Here is a 21582-nt window from a genome sequence, read left to right on the forward strand (position 1 = left end):
TATACCTTTCATGAAAATGAAATGGTATATTAATTTCGTCACGAAACCGAAAATTGTAAGTCCTTAAAGGAAAATAGATAGACCCACCATTAAGTATACCGAAATAATCAGGTTGAAGAGCTGAGTTGATTTAGCCATGTCTGTCTGTCCGTCTGTCCGTCTGTCTGTTTGTATGCAAACTAGTCCCTCAATTTTTGAGATATCTTGATAAAATTTGGTGAGCAGGTGTATTTGGGTGTCCGATTAGACATTTGTCGGAACCGACCGGATCGGACCACTATAGCATATATCCTCCATACAACCGATTTTTCAGAAAAAGAGGATTTTTGTAATATCTTACCAAATTTAACAGATTGAAGCTTCAAACTTCACCATATACTTTCGAATATTGCACATATTGTTGCCTGAAAAAATTTATGAGATCGGTCGTATATATAGTATATATCCCCCACAACCGATTGTTCAGATAAGGAACTTTTCGTAATTACTGCCCTATTTTAAGAGCTAGAGGCTTCAAATTTCAGCGAATGCTTACGTATATAGCATATATTGTTGTCTGAAAAAATCATAAAGATCGGTGGTATATATAGTATATATATGGTGGTATATATAGTATATATATATAGTATATATATAGTATATATATATATAATTTTGAAGCTAGAAGCTTCAAATTTCACCGAATATTTACTTATATAGCATATATTGTTGTCTGAAAAAATCATAGAGATCGGTTGTATATATAGTATATATCTCATACAACGATTGTTCAGATAAGAAACTTTTCGCAATTTCTACCTCATTTTAACAGTTATAAGCTTCAAATTTCACCGATTGGTTACGTATATAGCATATATTGTTGTCTAAAAAAATCATAGAGATCGGTTGTATATATAGTATATATCTCATACAACCGATTGTTCAGATAAGAAACTTTTCGCAATTTCTACCCCATTTTAACAGCTATAAGCTTCAAATTTCACTGATTGCTTACGTATATAGCATATATTGTCGTCTGAAAAAAATCATAGAGATCGGTTGTATATATAGTATATATCTCATACAACCGATTGTTCAGATAAGAAACTTTTCGCAATTTCTACCCCATTTTAACAGTTATAAGCTTCAAATTTCACCGATTGCTTACGCATATAGTATGTATTGTTGTGTCAAAAAATCATAGAGATCGGTGATATATATAATATATATATGATGGTATATATAGTATATATATATAGTATATATATTTTTTTTTACGATTTCGGCCCCATTTTAACAGCTAGAAGCTTCAAATTTCACCAACTGCTTACGTGTATAGCATATATTGATGTCTGAAAAAATCATTGAGATCGGTGGTACACATAGTATATATCTCATACAACCTATTAATCAGATAAGAAACTTTACGCAATTTCTGCCCCGTTTTAACAGTTAGAAGCTTCAAATTTCACAAAATGCTTTCGTATATAGCATATATTGTTGTCTGAAAAAATCATAGAGATCGGTGGTATATATATTATATACTTCATATAAACTGTCATATTGGACCCTTTTTTACGGCTAGAAGCTTCAAGATTCATCAAATTTCATCAAATAGTTACGTTTACGTCATATATTTTTGGAATACGTGATTCGTAGCCATAGTTTTTACATGCAGACCACAAAAAACGTGAAGCTTTGCATCCTCACACAGATTACCTACCTATTTTTATACCTTTCATGAAAATGAAATGGTATATTAATTTCGTCACGAAACCGAAAATTGTAAGTCCTTAAAGGAAAATAGATAGACCCACCATTAAGTATACCGAAATAATCAGGTTGAAGAGCTGAGTTGATTTAGCCATGTCCGTCTGTCCGTCTGTCTGTTTGTATGCAAACTAGTCCCTCAATTTTTGAGATATCTTGATAAAATTTGGTGAGCAGGTGTATTTGGGTGTCCGATTAGACATTTGTCGGAACCGACCGGATCGGACCACTATAGCATATATCCTCCATACAACCGATTTTTCAGAAAAAGAGGATTTTTGTAATATCTTACCCAATTTAACAGATTGAAGCTTCAAACTTCACCATATACTTTCGAATATTGCACATATTGTTGCCTGAAAAAATTTATGAGATCGGTCGTATATATAGTATATATCCCCCACAACCGATTGTTCAGATAAGGAACTTTTCGTAATTACTGCCCTATTTTAAGAGCTAGAGGCTTCAAATTTCAGCGAATGCTTACGTATATAGCATATATTGTTGTCTGAAAAAATCATAAAGATCGGTGGTATATATAGTATATATATGGTGGTATATATAGTATATATATATAGTATATATATAGTATATATATATATAATTTTGAAGCTAGAAGCTTCAAATTTCACCGAATATTTACTTATATAGCATATATTGTTGTCTGAAAAAATCATAGAGATCGGTTGTATATATAGTATATATCTCATACAACCGATTGTTCAGATAAGAAACTTTTCGCAATTTCTACCCCATTTTAATAGTTATAAGCTTCAAATTTCACAAAATGCTTTCGTATATAGCATATATTGTTGTCTGAAAAAATCATAGAGATCGGTGGTATATATATTATATACTTCATATAAACTGTCATATTGGACCCTTTTTTACGGCTAGAAGCTTCAAGATTCATCAAATTTCATCAAATAGTTACGTTTACGTCATATATTTTTGGAATACGTGATTCGTAGCCATAGTTTTTACATGCAGACCACAAAAAACGTGAAGCTTTGCATCCTCACACAGATTACCTACCTATTTTTATACCTTTCATGAAAATGAAATGGTATATTAATTTCGTCACGAAACCGAAAATTGTAAGTCCTTAAAGGAAAATAGATAGACCCACCATTAAGTATACCGAAATAATCAGGTTGAAGAGCTGAGTTGATTTAGCCATGTCCGTCTGTCTGTTTGTATGCAAACTAGTCCCTCAATTTTTGAGATATCTTGATAAAATTTGGTGAGCAGGTGTATTTGGGTGTCCGATTAGACATTTGTCGGAACCGACCGGATCGGACCACTATAGCATATATCCTCCATACAACCGATTTTTCAGAAAAAGAGGATTTTTGTAATATCTTACCCAATTTAACAGATTGAAGCTTCAACCTTCACCATATACTTTCGAATATTGCACATATTGTTGCCTAAAAAAATTTATGAGATCGGTCGTATATATAGTATATATCCCCCACAACCGATTGTTCAGATAAGGAACTTTTCGTAATTACTGCCCTATTTTAAGAGCTAGAGGCTTCAAATTTCAGCGAATGCTTACGTATATAGCATATATTGTTGTCTGAAAAAATCATAAAGATCGGTGGTATATATAGTATATATATAGTATATACATAGTATATATATATATAATTTTGAAGCTAGAAGCTTCAAATTTCACCGAATATTTACTTATATAGCATATATTGTTGTCTGAAAAAATCATAGAGATCGGTTGTATATATAGTATATATCTCATACAACCGATTGTTCAGATAAGAAACTTTTCGCAATTTCTACCCCATTTTAACAGTTATAAGCTTCAAATTTCACCGATTGGTTACGTATATAGCATATATTGTTGTCTGAAAAAATCATAGAGATCGGTTGTATATATAGTATATATCTCATACAACCGATTGTTCAGATAAGAAACTTTTCGCAATTTCTACCCCATTTTAACAGCTATAAGCTTCAAATTTCACTGATTGCTTACGTATATAGCATATATTGTCGTCTGAAAAAATCATAGAGATCGGTTGTATATATAGTATATATCTCATACAACCGATTGTTCAGATAAGAAACTTTTCGCAATTTCTACCCCATTTTAACAGTTATAAGCTTCAAATTTCACCGATTGCTTACGCATATAGTATGTATTGTTGTGTCAAAAAATCATAGAGATCGGTGATATATATAATATATATATGATGGTATATATAGTATATATATATTTTTTTACGATTTCGGCCCCATTTTAACAGCTAGAAGCTTCAAATTTCACTAACTGCTTACGTGTATAGCATATATTGATGTCTGAAAAAATCATTGAGATCGGTGGTACACATAGTATATATCTCATACAACCGATTGTTCAGATAAGAAACTTTACGCAATTTCTGCCCCGTTTTAACAGTTAGAAGCTTCAAAATTCACAAAATGCTTTCGTATATAGCATATATTGTTGTCTGAAAAAATCATAGAGATCGGTGGTATATGTATTATATACTTCATATAAACTGTCATATTGGACCCTTTTTTACGGCTAGAAGCTTCAAGATTCATCAAATTTCATCAAATAGTTACGTTTACGTCATATATTTTTGGAATACGTGATTCGTAGCCATAGTTTTTACATGCAGACCACAAAAAACGTGAAGCTTTGCATCCTCACACAGATTACCTACCTATTTTTATACCTTCCATGAAAATGAAATGGTATATTAATTTCGTCACGAAACCGAAAATTGTAAGTCCTTAAAGGAAAATAGATAGACCCACCATTAAGTATACCGAAATAATCAGGTTGAAGAGCTGAGTTGATTTAGCCATGTCCGTCTGTCCGTCTGTCTGTTTGTATGCAAACTAGTCCCTCAATTTTTGAGATATCTTGATAAAATTTGGTGAGCAGGTGTATTTGGGTGTCCGATTAGACATTTGTCGGAACCGACCGGATCGGACCACTATAGCATATATCCTCCATACAACCGATTTTTCAGAAAAAGAGGATTTTTGTAATATCTTACCCAATTTAACAGATTGAAGCTTCAAACTTCACCGTATACTTTCGAATATTGCACATATTGTTGCCTGAAAAAATTTATGAGATCGGTCGTATATATAGTATATATCCCCCACAACCGATTGTTCAGATAAGGAACTTTTCGTAATTACTGCCCTATTTTAAGAGCTAGAGGCTTCAAATTTCAGCGAATGCTTACGTATATAGCATATATTGTTGTCTGAAAAAATCATAAAGATCGGTGGTATATATAGTATATATATGGTGGTATATATAGTATATATATATAGTATATATATAGTATATATATATATATATATATATATATATAATTTTGAAGCTAGAAGCTTCAAATTTCACCGAATATTTACTTATATAGCATATATTGTTGTCTGAAAAAATCATAGAGATCGGTTGTATATATAGTATATATCTCATACAACCGATTGTTCAGATAAGAAACTTTTCGCAATTTCTACCCCATTTTAATTGTTATAAGCTTCAAATTTCACCGATTGGTTACGTATATAGCATATATTGTTGTCTGAAAAAATCATAGAGATCGGTTGTATATATAGTATATATCTCATACAACCGATTGTTCAGATAAGAAACTTTTCGCAATTTCTACCCCATTTTAACAGCTATAAGCTTCAACTTTCACTGATTGCTTACGTATATAGCATATATTGTCGTCTGAAAAAATCATAGAGATCGGTTGTATATATAGTATATATCTCATACAACCGATTGTTCAGATAAGAAACTTTTCGCAATTTCTACCCCATTTTAACAGTTATAAGCTTCAAATTTCACCGATTGCTTACGCATATAGTATGTATTGTTGTGTCAAAAAATCATAGAGATCGGTGATATATATAATATATATATGATGGTATATATAGTATATATATATAGTATATATATATTTTTTTACGATTTCGGTCCCATTTTAACAGCTAGAAGCTTCAAATTTCACCAACTGCTTACGTGTATAGCATATATTGATGTCTGAAAAAATCATTGAGATCGGTGGTACACATAGTATATATCTCATACAACCGATTGTTCAGATAAGAAACTTTACGCAATTTCTGCCCCGTTTTAACAGTTAGAAGCTTCAAATTTCACAAAATGCTTTCGTATATAGCATATATTGTTGTCTGAAAAAATCATAGAGATCGGTGGTATATATATTATATACTTCATATAAACTGTCATATTGGACCCTTTTTACGGCTAGAAGCTTCAAGATTCATCAAATTTCATCAAATAGTTACGTTTACGTCATATATTTTTGGAATACGTGATTCGTAGCCATAGTTTTTACATGCAGACCACAAAAAACGTGAAGCTTTGCATCCTCACACAGATTACCTACCAATTTTTATACCTTTCATGAAAATGAAATGGTATATTAATTTCGTCACGAAACCGAAAATTGTAAGTCCTTAAAGGAAAATAGATAGACCCACCATTAAGTATACCGAAATAATCAGGTTGAAGAGCTGAGTTGATTTAGCCATGTCCGTCTGTCCGTCTGTCCGTCTGTCTGTTTGTATGCAAACTAGTCCCTCAATTTTTCAGATATCTTGATAAAATTTGGTGAGCAGGTGTATTTGGGTGTCCGATTAGACATTTGTCGGAACCGACCGGATCGGACCACTATAGCATATATCCTCCATACAACCGATTTTTCAGAAAAAGAGGATTTTTGTAATATCTTACCCAATTTAACAGATTGAAGCTTCAAACTTCACCATATACTTTCAAATATTGCACATATTGTTGCCTGAAAAAATTTATGAGATCGGTCGTATATATAGTATATATCCCCCACAACCGATTGTTCAGATAAGGAACTTTTCGTAATTACTGCCCTATTTTAAGAGCTAGAGGCTTCAAATTTCAGCGAATGCTTACGTATATAGCATATATTGTTGTCTGAAAAAATCATAAAGATCGGTGGTATATATAGTATATATATGGTGGTATATATAGTATATATATATAGTATATATATAGTATATATATATATAATTTTGAAGCTAGAAGCTTCAAATTTCACCGAATATTTACTTATATAGCATATATTGTTGTCTGAAAAAATCATAGAGATCGGTTGTATATATAGTATATATCTCATACAACCGATTGTTCAGATAAGAAACTTTTCGCAATTTCTACCCAATTTTAACAGTTATAAGCTTCAAATTTCACCGATTGGTTACGTATATAGCATATATTGTTGTCTGAAAAAATCATAGAGATCGGTTGTATATATAGTATATATCTCATACAACCGATTGTTCAGATAAGAAACTTTTCGCAATTTCTACCCCATTTTAACAGCTATAAGCTTCAAATTTCACTGCTTGCTTACGTATATAGCATATATTGTCGTCTGAAAAAATCATAGAGATCGGTTGTATATATAGTATATATCTCATACAACCGATTTTTCAGATAAGAAACTTTTCGCAATTTCTACCCCATTTTAACAGTTATAAGCTTCAAATTTCACCGATTGCTTACGCATATAGTATGTATTGTTGTGTCAAAAAATCATAGAGATCGGTGATATATATAATATATATATGATGGTATATATAGTATATATATATAGTATATATATATTTTTTTACGATTTCGGCCCCATTTTAACAGCTAGAAGCTTCAAATTTCACCAACTGCTTACGTGTATAGCATATATTGATGTCTGAAAAAATCATTGAGATTGGTGGTACACATAGTATATATCTCATACAACCGATTGTTCAGATAAGAAACTTCACGCAATTTCTGCCCCGTTTTAACAGTTAGAAGCTTCAAATTTCACAAAATGCTTTCGTATATAGCATATATTGTTGTCTGAAAAAATCATAGAGATCGGTGGTATATATATTATATACTTCATATAAACTGTCATATTGGACCCTTTTTTACGGCTAGAAGCTTCAAGATTCATCAAATTTCATCAAATAGTTACGTTTACGTCATATATTTTTGGAATACGTGATTCGTAGCCATAGTTTTTACATGCAGACCACAAAAAACGTGAAGCTTTGCATCCTCACACAGATTACCTACCTATTTTTATACCTTTCATGAAAATGAAATGGTATATTAATTTCGTCACGAAACCGAAAATTGTAAGTCCTTAAAGGAAAATAGATAGACCCACCATTAAGTATACCGAAATAATCAGGTTGAAGAGCTGAGTTGATTTATCCATGTCCGTCTGTCCGTCTGTCTGTTTGTATGCAAACTAGTCCCTCAATTTTTGAGATATCTTGATAAAATTTGGTGAGCAGGTGTATTTGGGTGTCCGATTAGACATTTGTCGGAACCGACCGGATCGGACCACTATAGCATATATCCTCCATACAACCGATTTTTCAGAAAAAGAGGATTTTTGTAATATCTTACCCAATTTAACAGATTGAAGCTTCAAACTTCACCATATACTTTCGAATATTGCACATATTGTTGCCTGAAAAAATTTATGAGATCGGTCGTATATATAGTATATATCCCCCACAACCGATTGTTCAGATAAGGAACTTTTCGTAATTACTGCCCTATTTTAAGAGCTAGAGGCTTCAAATTTCAGCGAATGCTTACGTATATAGCATATATTGTTGTCTGAAAAAATCATAAAGATCGGTGGTATATATAGTATATATATGGTGGTATATATAGTATATATATATAGTATATATATATATAATTTTGAAGCTAGAAGCTCCAAATTTCACCGAATATTTACTTATATAGCATATATTGTTGTCTGAAAAAATCATAGAGATCGGTTGTATATATAGTATATATCTCATACAACCGATTGTTCAGATAAGAAACTTTTCGCAATTTCTACCCCATTTTAACAGTTATAAGCTTCAAATTTCACCGATTGGTTACGTATATAGCATATATTGTTGTCTGAAAAAATCATAGAGATCGGTTGTATATATAGTATATATCTCATACAACCGATTGTTCAGATAAGAAACTTTTCGCAATTTCTACCCCATTTTAACAGTTATAAGCTTCAAATTTCACCGAATGCTTACGTATATAGCATATATTGTTGTCTGAAAAAATCATAAAGATCGGTGGTATATATAGTATATATATGGTGGTATATATAGTATATATATATAGTATATATATAGTATATATATATATAATTTTGAAGCTAGAAGCTTCAAATTTCACCGAATATTTACGTATATAGCATATATTGTCGTCTGAAAAAATCATAGAGATCGGTTGTATATATAGTATATATCTCATAGAACCGATTGTTCAGATAAGAAACTTTTCGCAATTTCTACCCCATTTTAACAGTTATAAGCTTCAAATTTCACCGATTGCTTACGCATATAGTATGTATTGTTGTGTCAAAAAATCATAGAGATCGGTGATATATATAATATATATGTGATGGTATATATAGTATATATATATAGTATATATATATTTTTTTACGATTTCGGCCCCATTTTAACAGCTAGAAGCTTCAAATTTCACCAACTGCTTACGTGTATAGCATATATTGATATCTGAAAAAATCATTGAGATCGGTGGTACACATAGTATATATCTCATACAACCGATTGTTCAGATAAGAAACTTTACGCAATTTCTGCCCCGTTTTAACAGTTAGAAGCTTCAAATTTCACAAAATGCTTTCGTATATAGCATATATTGTTGTCTGAAAAAATCATAGAGATCGGTGGTATATATATTATATACTTCATATAAACTGTCATATTGGACCCTTTTTTACGGCTAGAAGCTTCAAGATTCATCAAATTTCATCAAATAGTTACGTTTACGTCATATATTTTTGGAATACGTGATTCGTAGCCATAGTTTTTACATGCAGACCACAAAAAACTTGAAGCTTTGCATCCTCACACAGATTACCTACCTATTTTTTATTTTATATTTATCTTAAAAATCGTTTAGATATGTTCAAATTTCACCAAATGCTTACGTGTATAGCATATATTGTTGTCTGAGAAAATCATAGATACCGGTGGTATATATAGTATATATCCCATACAACCGATTGTTCAGATAAGAAACTTTGCGCAATTTCTTCCCCACTTTAACAGTTATAAGCTTCAAATTTCACCGATTGCTTACGTATATAGTATGTATTGTTGTGTCAAAAAATCATAGAGATCGGTGATATATATAATATATATATGATGGTATATATAGTATATATATATAGTATATATATATTTTTTTACGATTTCGGCCCCATTTTAACAGCTAGAAGCTTCAAATTTCACCAACTGCTTACGTGTATAGCATATATTGATGTCTGAAAAAATCATTGAGATCGGTGGTACACATAGTATATATCTCATACAACCGATTGTTCAGATAAGAAAATTTACGCAATTTCTGCCCCGTTTTAACAGTTAGAAGCTTCAAATTTCACAAAATGCTTACGTATATAGCATATATTGTTGTCTGAAAAAATCATAGAGATCGGTCGTATATATATTATATACTTCATATAAACTGTCATTTTGACCCCTTTTTTACGGCTAGAATCTTCAAAATTCAACAAATTTCATCAAATAGTTACGTTTTCGTCATATATTTTTGAAATACGTGATTCGTAGTCATAGCTTTTACACGCAGACCACAAAAAACCTGAAACTTTGCATCCTCACACGAAGTACCTACCTGTTTTTATACTCAGTTGAGCAGAGCTCACAGAGTATATTAAGTTTGATTGGATAACGGTTGGTTGTACATATATAAAGGAATCGAGATAGATATAGACTTCCATATATCAAAATAATCAGGATCGAAAAAAAATTTGATTGAGCCATGTCCGTCCGTCCGTCCGTCCGTCCGTTAACACGATAACTTGAGTAAATTTTGAGGTATCTTGATGAAATTTGGTATGTAGGTTCCTGAGCACTCATCTCAGATCGCTATTTAAAATGAACGATATCGGACTATAACCACGCCCACTTTTTCGATATCGAAAATTTCGAAAAACCGAAAAAATGCGATAATTCATTGCCAAAGGCGGTTAAAGCGATGAAACTTGGTAGATGGGTTGAAGTTATGACGCAGAATAGAAAACTAGTAAGATTTTGGAAAAAGGGCGTGGTACCGCCCACTTTTACAAGAAGGTAATTTAAAAGTTTTGCAAGCTGTAATTTGGCAGTCGTTGAAGATATCATGATGAAATTTGGCAGGAACGTTACTACTATTACTATATATGTGCTAAATAAAAATAAGCAAAATTGGATGAAGAACACGCCCACTTTTTAAAAAAAAATTTTTTTAAATTCAAATTTTAACAAAAAAGTTAATATCTTTACTGTATATAAGTAAATTAAGTCAAAATTCAACTCCAGTAATGATATGATGCAACAAAATCCAAAAATAAAAGAAAATTTCAAAATGGGCGTGGCTCCGCCCATTTTCATTTAGTTTGTCTAGAATACTTTTAATGCCATAAGTCGAACAAAAATTTACCAATCCTTCTCAAATTTGGTAGGAGCATAGATTCTGTGACGATAACTGTTCTCTGTGAAAATGGGCGAAATCGGTGGAAGCCACGCCCAGTTTTTATACACAGTCCACCGTCTGTCCTTCCGCTCAGCCGTTAACACAATAACTTGAGCAAAAACCGATATATCTTTACTAAACTTAGCCCACGTAGTTATCTGAACTCACTTTATCTTGGTATAAAAAATGGCCGAAATCCGACCATAACCACGCCCACTTTATCGATATCGAAAATTACGAAAAATGAAAAAAATGCCATAATTCTATACCAACTACGAAAAAAGGGATGAAACATGGTAACTGGATTGGTTTATTGACGCAAAATATAACTTTGGAAAAAACTTTGTAAAATGGGTGTGACACCTACCATATTAAGTAGAAGAAAATGAAAAAGTTCTACAAGGCGAAATCAACAGCCCTTGGAATCTTGGCAGGAATACTGTTAGTGGTATTGCATATATAAATAAATTAGCAGTACCCGACAGATGATTTTCTGGATCACCTGGTCCACATTTTGGTCGATATCGCGAGAACGCCTTCACATATACATCTAAGGGCCACTCGCTTTTAAAACCCTCATTAATACTTTTAATTTGATATCCATATCGTACAAACACATTCTAGAATCACCCTGGCCCACCCTAATGGCGATATCTCGAAAAGGCGTCCACCTATAGACCTAATGCCCACTCCCTCTTAAAATGCTCAGTAACACCTTTCGTTTGATACCCATATCGTACAAACATTCTAGAGTCACCCCTGGCCCACCCTAATGGCGATATCTCGAAAAGGCGACCACCTATATACCTAATGTCCACTCCCTCTTAAAATGCTCAGTAACACCTTTCGTTTGATACCCATATCGTACAAACATTCTAGAGTCACCCCTGGCCCACCCTAATGGCGATATCTCGAAAAGGCGTCCACCTATAGACCTAATGCCCACTCCCTCTTAAAATGCTCAGTAACACCTTTCGTTTGATACCCATATCGTACAAACATTCTAGAGTCACCCCTGGCCCACCCTAATGGCGATATCTCGAAAAGGCGTCTACATATAGACCTAATGCCGACTCCCTCTTAAAATGCTCAGTAACACCTTTCGTTTGATACCCATATCGTACAAACATTGTAGAGTCACCCTTGGTCCACCTTTATGGCGATATCTCGAAAAGGCGTCCACCTATAGAACTAAGGATTACTCCCTTTTAAAATACTCATTACCACCTTTCATTTGATACCCATAACGTACAAACACATTCTAGAGTCACCCTGGCCCACCCTAATGGCGATATCTCGAAAAGGCGTCCACCTATAGACCTAATGCCCACTCCCTCTTAAAATGCTCAGTAACACCTTTCGTTTGATACCCATATCGTACAAACATTCTAGAGTCACCCCTGGCCCACCCTAATGGCGATATCTCGAAAAGGCGTCCACCTATAGACCTAATGCCCACTCCCTCTTAAAATGCTCAGTAACACCTTTCGTTTGATATCCATATCGTACAAACATTCTAGAGTCACCCTTGGTCCACGTTTATGGCGATATCTCGAAAAGGCGTCCACCTATAGAACTAAGGATTACTCCCTTTTAAAATACTCATTACCACCTTTCATTTGATACCCATATCGTACAAAAACATTCTAGAGTCACCCCTTTCCCACCCTAATGGCGATATCTCGAAAAGGCGTCCACCTATAGACCTAATGCCCACTCCCTCTTAAAATGCTCAGTAACACCTTTCGTTTGATACCCATATCGTACAAACATTCTAGAGTCACCCCTGGCTCACCCTAATGGCGATATCTCGAAAAGGCGTCCACCTATAGACCTAATGCCCACTCCATCTTAAAATGATCAGTAACACCTTTCGTTTGATACCCATATCGTACAAACACATTCTAGAGTCACCCCTGGCCCACCCTAATGACGATACCTCGAAAAGGCGTCCACCTATAGACCTCATGCCCACTTCCTCTTAAAATGCTCAGTAGCACCTTTCGTTTGATACCCATATCGTACAAACATTCTAGAGTCACCATTGGTCCACCTTTATGGCGATATCTCGAAAAGGCGTCCACCTATAGAACTAAGGATTACTCCCTTTTAAAATACTCATTACCATCTTTCATTTGATACCCATATCATACAAACACATTCTAGAGTCACCCCTGGCCCACCCTAATGGCGACATTTCGAAAAGGCGTGCACCTATAGACCTAATGCCCACTCCCTCTTAAAATGCTCAGTAACACCTTTCATTTGATTCCCATATCGTACAACTAGAGACACCCCTGGTCCACCTTTATGGCGATATCTCGAAACGGCGTCCACCTATGGAACTAAGGATCACTGCTTTTCAAAATATTCATTAACAGCTTTCATTTGATACCCATATCGTACAAACACATTCTAGAGTCAGCCCTGGTCCACCTTTATGGCGATATCCCTAAATGGCGTCCATCCATAGAACTATGGCCTACTCTCTCTTAAAATACTCTTTAATACCTTCCATTTATACACATGTCATACAACCACATTCCAGGGTTACCCTAGGTTCATTTTCCTACATGGTGATTTTCCTTATCTTGTCTCCATAGCTCTCAACTGAGTATGTAATGTTCGGTTACACCCGAACTTAGCCTTCCTTACTTGTTTATTTTATATTTATCTTAAAAATCGTTAAGGTATGTACATCTGTTCACTATATATTTCTTATCTTATACATCCGATTATTCGGAGATTACGAACGGGATAAGATTATTATTCAGCCCCATTCATGAAAGGTATGAAGTCTTCGGCACAGCCGAAGACAGTCCCGTTCTTACTTGTTTTTGCTTTATTGCAGTCTCTGCCGTAGACTATATTGGTTCGAGTATGTGCGAACAGTCAAGTTGGCCAATGCTAAAAAAAAGTAATTGATTACTGCATAAGAAAACGTGTGCAAGTTTTGCATTGCCGTTAGCAGTGCCGCTGATACAAGGCCTTGACGTGCTTTAGTGCCGCTTACCTCCCTCTTTTTTGTGGGTATCCAAATTATGAACTGAAGAAGCTCAATACAAATCTTAGTCCGAAAAAATCGTAATTTAAATGGCGCACGTACAGTAACAAGCGGGGTTCCGTTTTCAATATGCATTTATTTATTTTTATCTCTTATTTTCTTTTTTGATTGAATGTCCATTTGATTTGTATAAAAAGCCCAGTTTGCCCCTCTTGAAATCAGTTCAATTCCATTTTCGGTATTTAGAGCAAGTAAATTGTTAAGTTTATAAAATTCAATAAAAATGGCATACAAAGTAAGCACCAGTGATATAAAAGATATATCAAATTTTCGATTAGAACTTTATTTGGTGATGATTTGGTGATTAATAAAAGCGGTAAAAGGTTCTAAAGAAATACTTTTTTTTTGCTTTTCCCAACAGTTTATCGCGTTGTTCACACTCTGCTTCGCCGCTGCTAACGCAAGTATTATTTCACCAGCAGCTCCATTAGCAGCTGTTGCGCCAGCCCCATTGGCCGTAGCTGCCCAGGTTGAGGAATATGATCCGCATCCTCAGTATACATACGGTTATGATGTTAAAGATGCACTCTCTGGTGACTCGAAAACCGCTGTAGAAACTCGTGACGGCGGTTTCGTCCAAGGTCAATACTCACTGAATGACGCTGATGGTTACCGTCGTATTGTTGACTACACATCTGATCCTGTCAACGGATTCAACGCTGTAGTGCGCCGTGAACCCTTGGTTGCTCCTGTAATTGCTGCTACGTCAATTGTACCCGCACCAGCTCCGATTGTAAAAGCCGCTCCTCTCGTTGCACCCAGTCCCGTTGTGGCTGCAGCTCCTGCTCCGTTCGTTCCTGGACCTGGAGTAGTGAAGACACATTTCGCTTCGCCACTTATATCTTACGCATTCTAAGCAAATGCCATTGTAGTTGTTAACCAAGAATAAAGCTAAACTGTGAACAAACATTAACATTGGAAAAGGTTTGTTAATTTTTGCTAGTTGTATAGCATTTTCAGATGAAATGAAACTTTTTTCAAAACAAATTAAAGTTTTTTCGAGCCAAATCAAACATTTTTCAAATCAAATGAAACGATTTTCAACTCAAATGAAATGTCTTGAAATCACATGAAACCTGGGCCCGTATTACGTGTTACGATCCTTGATCGCAACTCATTTTTTAAATCACAATAGCTCTTGAAAGGTGTATCGGATTAATGGCATATTTGTACTAGCGACAAATAGTACTCGTTTTATCCATTCTTTATTAAAATTTTTAAAAAAAGTTTGACAGTTGCATAGTTATTGCTTGAGTGAAAATTGGTTTCAGTCACTGATCGTAACACGTAATACGGGCCCTGTTTCATTTCCAGTGTAACCACTTTTTGTTTTGCATATTGTTTTACAGCTCTACTGAAGTAAGTGCCAATATACTCCTATTTGTATCGTCTTTTTTAATGCAAATTGCTTGTTATCAATTTCTTCTTCAAAGCAACAACTATGTGATTTTTCCTATTAAAGGCAGGTCCTGTATTCTGCGTGAGTTTAAGCTGCAGTTTAGTTGATCGCAGTTTACTATGTACTTGCACTCTGGTCATTTCAATAAAATTCAATAAACACAGTGACAGAGTTAAACTCTAGCTTAAAGCAATCGTAAATTCTATGCAATTTTTTGTTCTTATTTTGGGTGTCTGCAAAAAAACATATTTATTAACCAAAAATGTCGGCTAAGCAAATATTAACAAGTAAGGAAGGCTAAGTTCGGGTGTAACCGAACATTACATACTGAGCTGAGAGCTTTGGAGACAAAATAAGGGAAAATCACCATGTAGGAAAATGAGCCTAGGGTAACCCTGGAATATGTTTATATGATATGGGTATCAAATGAAAGGTATTAAAGAGTATTTTAAAAGGGCGTGGGGTTTAGTTCTATAGGTGGACGCCTTTTCGAGATATCGGAGTAAAGGTGGACCACGGGTGACTCAAGAATGTGTTTATACGATATGGGTATCAAATTAAAGGTATTAATGAGGGTTTTAAAAGGGAGTGGTGGTAGTTGTTCTCCTGAATGGAGGCAGCAATTCACCGCGCAGAGATGAAGAACCCGATCCCGCAATCGATGATGATGGAATTTATGTCCCCCCGCCTGATTATGACGAAGTTAGAATAGCAATAACCAGATTGAAAAACAACAAGGCCGAGGGCGCTGATGGATTGCCTGCCGAGCTATTCAAGTACGGCGGCGAGGAGTTGGTAAGGCGCATGCAGCAGATTCTTAGCAAAATATGGGCGGAAGAGTGCATGCCCGATGGTTGGAATCTAATTGTTCTTTGCCCAGTCCACAAGAAGGGGGATACTGCAAAATGCACCAACTATCATGGAATCGGCCTTCTCAATATCGCATATAAGATCCTTTCAAGTGTATTGTGCGAAAGATTGAAGCCCACCGTGAGCCGGCTGATTGGACCTTATCAGTGCGGCTTCAGACCTGGTAAATCTACCATCTACCAGATTTTCACAATGTGCCAAATCTTGGAAAAAACCCGTGAAAAAAGAATCGACACACATCACCTCTTCGTCGACTTTAAAGTCGCCTTCGACAGTACGAAAAGGAGCTGCCTATATGCCGCTATGTCTAAATTTGGTTTCCCCGCAAATCTTATACGGCTGTGCAAAATGACGTTGAGCAACACCATCAGCTCAGTCAGAATTGGGAAGGACCTCTCCGTGCCGTTCGAAACTAAACGAGGTTTCAGACAGGGTGGCCACCTATCGTGCGATTTCTTTAATTTGATGCTGGAGAAAATTATACTAGCTGCAGAAATTAACCGCACTGGAACAATATACTATAAAAGCGTGCAATTACTGGCATATGCTGATGACATTGATATCATCGGCCTAAACACCCGCGCTGTTAGCTCTGCTTACTCCAAACTGGAAAAAGAAGCGGTAAAAATGGGTTTGATGGTGAATGAGGAGAAAACGACGTACCTGCTGTCATCGAGCAAAGAGTCAGCGCATATGCGCCTTGGCAACTACGCTACTGTTGGCAGCCATAATTTCGAAATAGTAAAAGACTTCTTTTATTAGGGAACCAGCATCAACACTAGCAACAACATCAGCACAGAAATCTAGCGAAGAATCAATGTTGCCAATAAGTGCTACTTTGGACCAGGTAGGCAATTGAAAAGTAAAGTCCTCTCTCGTCGAACGAAAATCATACTCTACAAGTCACTTATCGTACCCGTCCTGCTATATGGGGCAGAAGCATGGACTATGACAACAGCAGAAGAAGCGGCTTTGGGAGTGTTCGAGCGAAAAGTTCTTCGAAAGATTTATGGACATCTACGCGTTGGCGATGGCGAGTACCGAAGAAGATTTAATGATGAGCTGTACGAGCTATACGCAGACATCAACATAGTCCAGCGAATTAAAACGCAGCGGCTGCGCTGGCTAGGCCATGTTATGCGAATGAAAGATGATGCTCCGTCCAAGAAAGTGTTTCTATCGGAACCCGCCTATGGAAGCAGAGGTAGAGGGCGGCCCCCACTCCGTTGGAAGGACCAGGTGGAAAACGATTTAAACTCCCTTGGTGTGACCAATTGGCGCCGGTTGGCGGAGCGAAGGAGCGACTGGCGCGCCTTGTTGGACGGCCATAACTGTCTAGACGGTTAAGCGCCAATTAAGTAAGTCAGTAAGGTGGTAGTTGTATAGGTGGTCGCCTTTTCGAGATATCGGCATAAAGGTGGACCAGGGGTGACTCTAGAATGCGTTTGTACAATATGGTATCAAATGAAAGATGTTAATGAGTCTTTTTAAAAGGGAGTGGGCCTTAGTTCTATAGGTGGACGCCTTTACGGAATATAGTTATGAAGGTGGACCAGGGTTGACTCTAGAATGCGTTTGTACAATATGGGTATCAAATTAAAGGTATTAATGAGGCTTTTAAAAGGGAGTGGTGGTAGTTGTATATGTGAAGGCGTTTTCCAGATATCGACCAAAATGTGGACAAGGGTGACCCAGAACATCATCTGTTGGATACCGGTAATTTATTTATATATGTCATACCACGAACAGTATTCCTGCCAAGGTTTCAAGGGTTTTTGTTTCGCGTGCAGAACTTTTTCATTTCATTCTACTTAATATGGTAGGTGTCACACCCATTTTACAAATTTTTTTTCTAAAGTTATATTTTGCGTCAATAAACCAATCCAAATACCATGTTTCATCCCTTTTTTCGTATTTGGTATAGAATTATGGCATTTTTTCGTTTTTGGTGATTTTCGATATCGAAAAAGTGGGCGTGTTCATAGTCGGATTTCGCCCATTTTTTATACCAATACAAATTAAGTTCAGATAAGTACGTGAACTGAGTTTAATAAAGATATATCGATTTTTGCTCAAGTTATCGTGTTAACGGCCGAGCGGACGGACAGACAGTCGACTGTGTATAAAAACTGGGCGTGGCTTCAACCGATTTCGCTCTTTTTCACAGAAATAAGTTATCGTCCCAGAATCTAAGCCCCTACCAAATTTCACAAGGATTGGTAAATTTTTGTTCGACTTATGGCATTAAAAGTATCCTAGGCAAATTAAATGAAAAAGGGCGGAGCCACGCCCATTTTGAACTATTCTTTTATTTTTGCATTTTGTTGCACCATATAATTGCTGGAGTTAAATGTTGACATAATTTACTTATATACTGTAAAGATATTAAATTTTTGCTTAAATTTGACTTTAAAAAAAAATTTTTTAAAAGAGGGCGTGGTCGTTCTCCGATTTTGCTAATTTTTATTAGGCGTACATATAGTAATAGGAGTAACGTTCCTGCCGAATCTCATCGTGATATCTTCAACGACTGCCAAATTACAGCTTGCAAAATTTTAAATTACCTTCTTTTAAAAGTGGGCGGTGCCACGCCCATTGTCCAAAATTTTACTAATTTTCTATTTTGCGTCATAAGTTCAACTCACCTACCAAGTTTTATCGCTTTATCCGTCTCTGGTAATGAATTAACGCTCTTTTTCGGTTTTTCGAAATTTTCGATATGGAAAAAGTGGGCGTGGTTATAGTCCGATATTGTTCATTTTAAATAGCGATCTGAGATGAGTGCCCGAGAACCTATATACCAAATTTCATCAAGATAGCTCAAAATTTACTCAAGTTATCGTGTTAACGGAGACGAAGACATTATACTCAACGATACGATGCTATAAATTTTGCTATGATGTGTGACAGATTCAGTGTTTCAGATAGAGTTGCTTCATGTTTAGCAACAGCCCTTTTCGAAGATATACATTTTTAGATGTTCGTGGTGAACTTGTCATAATGGATAAACCTAAAGTTGCAAGAGAAAAAATTACGGTTTACCCAAATGTTATACCCTGCTGATGAAATTATTTTTATTGGAATGACTGATGTCACAAAAAGGGAATGATCGAAACTTTCCGAAGTATTTTCCACAAATTTTTGTTTAAACAAGCTGTGACCGGTAGAACCATCAAACCCGAAGCTCGAAATTAGGATCGATTCTTCAACATCCATTGTACACAATACTTCATCTTTATATTCAAGAATTCTTTTAGCTGTGTGGTCTAACAAATTTTGCAACGACACTTCGACAGAGCTTTCATTCGCTTTGATTTCATCCAGTCTACATTTCAATTTGCTTTTATAAACTTTATCATAAGTCGGATATATACTACAATTGTGTTTTATGTTTAATTGCCGCATATTTGAGTACACATTTTTAGTTAATCCGTTTTCTAACACAAACATTAGAGCTTCATCAGGTGATACTGGCGTAACTTCTTTATGGCTAGTATTAAGAACTTCTCGAATTTTGGATGGCCGATTTGGAGATATAGCAACTTGTTGTAGGACAAATTTCAAATCCGTTGCGTGGGATTTTTTGGCAGATATAGAGGCAGCATGAACTAATAATTGCGCATTGTCTCCTTGCTGGGAAGCTAATTCGGAAGCTAATCTCCTTTTATTTCTTTCGCAGCTATCATCATACGTCAGTTTTGGTCGCCCAATAATATTGATCTTTTTCGGTATTACAAAAATTGTTTCTCGACTCAACCATTTCTTATTATATTTTCTAAATGCATTCTCATTTCTGGTGTGTTTATTCCATTTAAGTTCAATAAAATTAGATAAGTTCCGAGCTTTAGTACATATCAATTTACTTAATTCACTGTCAATTTCGTATGAAATCTTTCCTTTTATATAATTCGAAACATTCCTGTTGTTTCTCAACCAAAACTCAAATATTTCAGAATTTTTGAACCTGAGTGTTTCTACAAAAGTATTAAAAATTCGTTCATTAGCAGTCAAATGCATACACTTTTAGCATGACATAAAACTTGAGTCTTCTACAAACAATCACATGTAAATAGTTCCAATGACACTTCAAACCATTTTTAGTTTTACTCCACGAAAAATGATAAAACTCTTCAGAATTTCACAAAAAAATACATACAAAAAACCACCAAAATATGTACGAAATAAAAACATTTAGCAAACTATATTTGTATATAGTAAAATTACTCACCTCGAGTAATAGAACTCATATTTACAAAGTTTTTTTACAAGAATATATTACATATAACAGTTTTTAATTTTATAAAAATTTTGCTGCTTCACTTGTATTAAAATGTAAATATTACCAGCTGTTTGTACATAAACAGGGTTGCCAACAGTAAATTTTTTTTTAATTTTTTCTTATCAATATGTTGGGTATTGAACACCATCAAAATAATTGCAAAAATTTTAATTTGAAAAATTGACTTTTTGCCGCTGTTATGGTAACGCATCTACAGTGGAATCAGTAAGGAAGGCGGTCGGCATGATGTAGTGGTGCACAGTGGCTAGTCATTGTCGGCTGGGGCGGGTCCTTGCCAACCTTACTGTTCCTGCGCCATAAACAGAAAAATGTTCCTATCATGCCTATCAAAACGAGCAGCTGTCAAATTCAAAACAAACCCGACAGAAGCGCAGAGACCGACTCAAAACGCTTAAAATTCAAAATTAAAACGACATCCGGTCGAACCGGATGCCACGGACAAACCGTTGACTTTCCAACATTTAAAAAAAAAATTCAAATTCAAAAAAAAACTGTCAAAAAAAGAAACTAACGATCAAAAAAAACTAACCGAACCGGAAACGACCGGTTACTAAATCTGAAAAATGAAATAAAAAAAGCTGAAATACAAGACAAATAAACAAAAGGGAAATACACAAAAAGGGCCG

The 21582-nt window shown here is 35.2% G+C and overlaps 2 protein-coding genes across 2 annotated transcripts; one reads left to right on the plus strand and one right to left on the minus strand.

Moving 5' to 3' along the window:
* The first annotated feature begins 14575 nt into the window (after positions 1-14575).
* On the plus strand, positions 14576-15243 carry LOC137241822 (larval cuticle protein A2B-like). The gene is made up of 2 exons (XM_067769210.1): positions 14576-14622; positions 14749-15243. Exons 1-2 carry the CDS (start codon positions 14611-14613, stop codon positions 15241-15243), a joined length of 507 nt encoding a protein of 168 aa, XP_067625311.1. The 5' UTR covers positions 14576-14610.
* A 4386-nt stretch (positions 15244-19629) lies between these two features.
* Positions 19630-20903, minus strand: LOC137240323 (uncharacterized). Its single transcript, XM_067766404.1, has 3 exons — positions 20885-20903; positions 19712-20630; positions 19630-19666 (listed from the first exon to the last, which is right to left on the minus strand). Exons 1-3 carry the CDS (start codon positions 20901-20903, stop codon positions 19630-19632), a joined length of 975 nt encoding a protein of 324 aa, XP_067622505.1.
* Positions 20904-21582: the final 679 nt, after the last annotated feature.

This window comes from Eurosta solidaginis, chromosome 1 (assembly GCF_040869045.1).
Source record: "Eurosta solidaginis isolate ZX-2024a chromosome 1, ASM4086904v1, whole genome shotgun sequence".
Classification (NCBI taxonomy): Eukaryota; Metazoa; Arthropoda; class Insecta; order Diptera; family Tephritidae; genus Eurosta; species Eurosta solidaginis.

Bases quoted from the DNA above. Each gene is read 5' to 3' on its own strand.
- LOC137240323 (XM_067766404.1), bottom strand. The intron at 19,667-19,711 runs GTATAACATTTG...TTGCAACTTTAG, and splicing joins AAAATAATTTCATCAGCAGG to GTTTATCCATTATGACAAGT.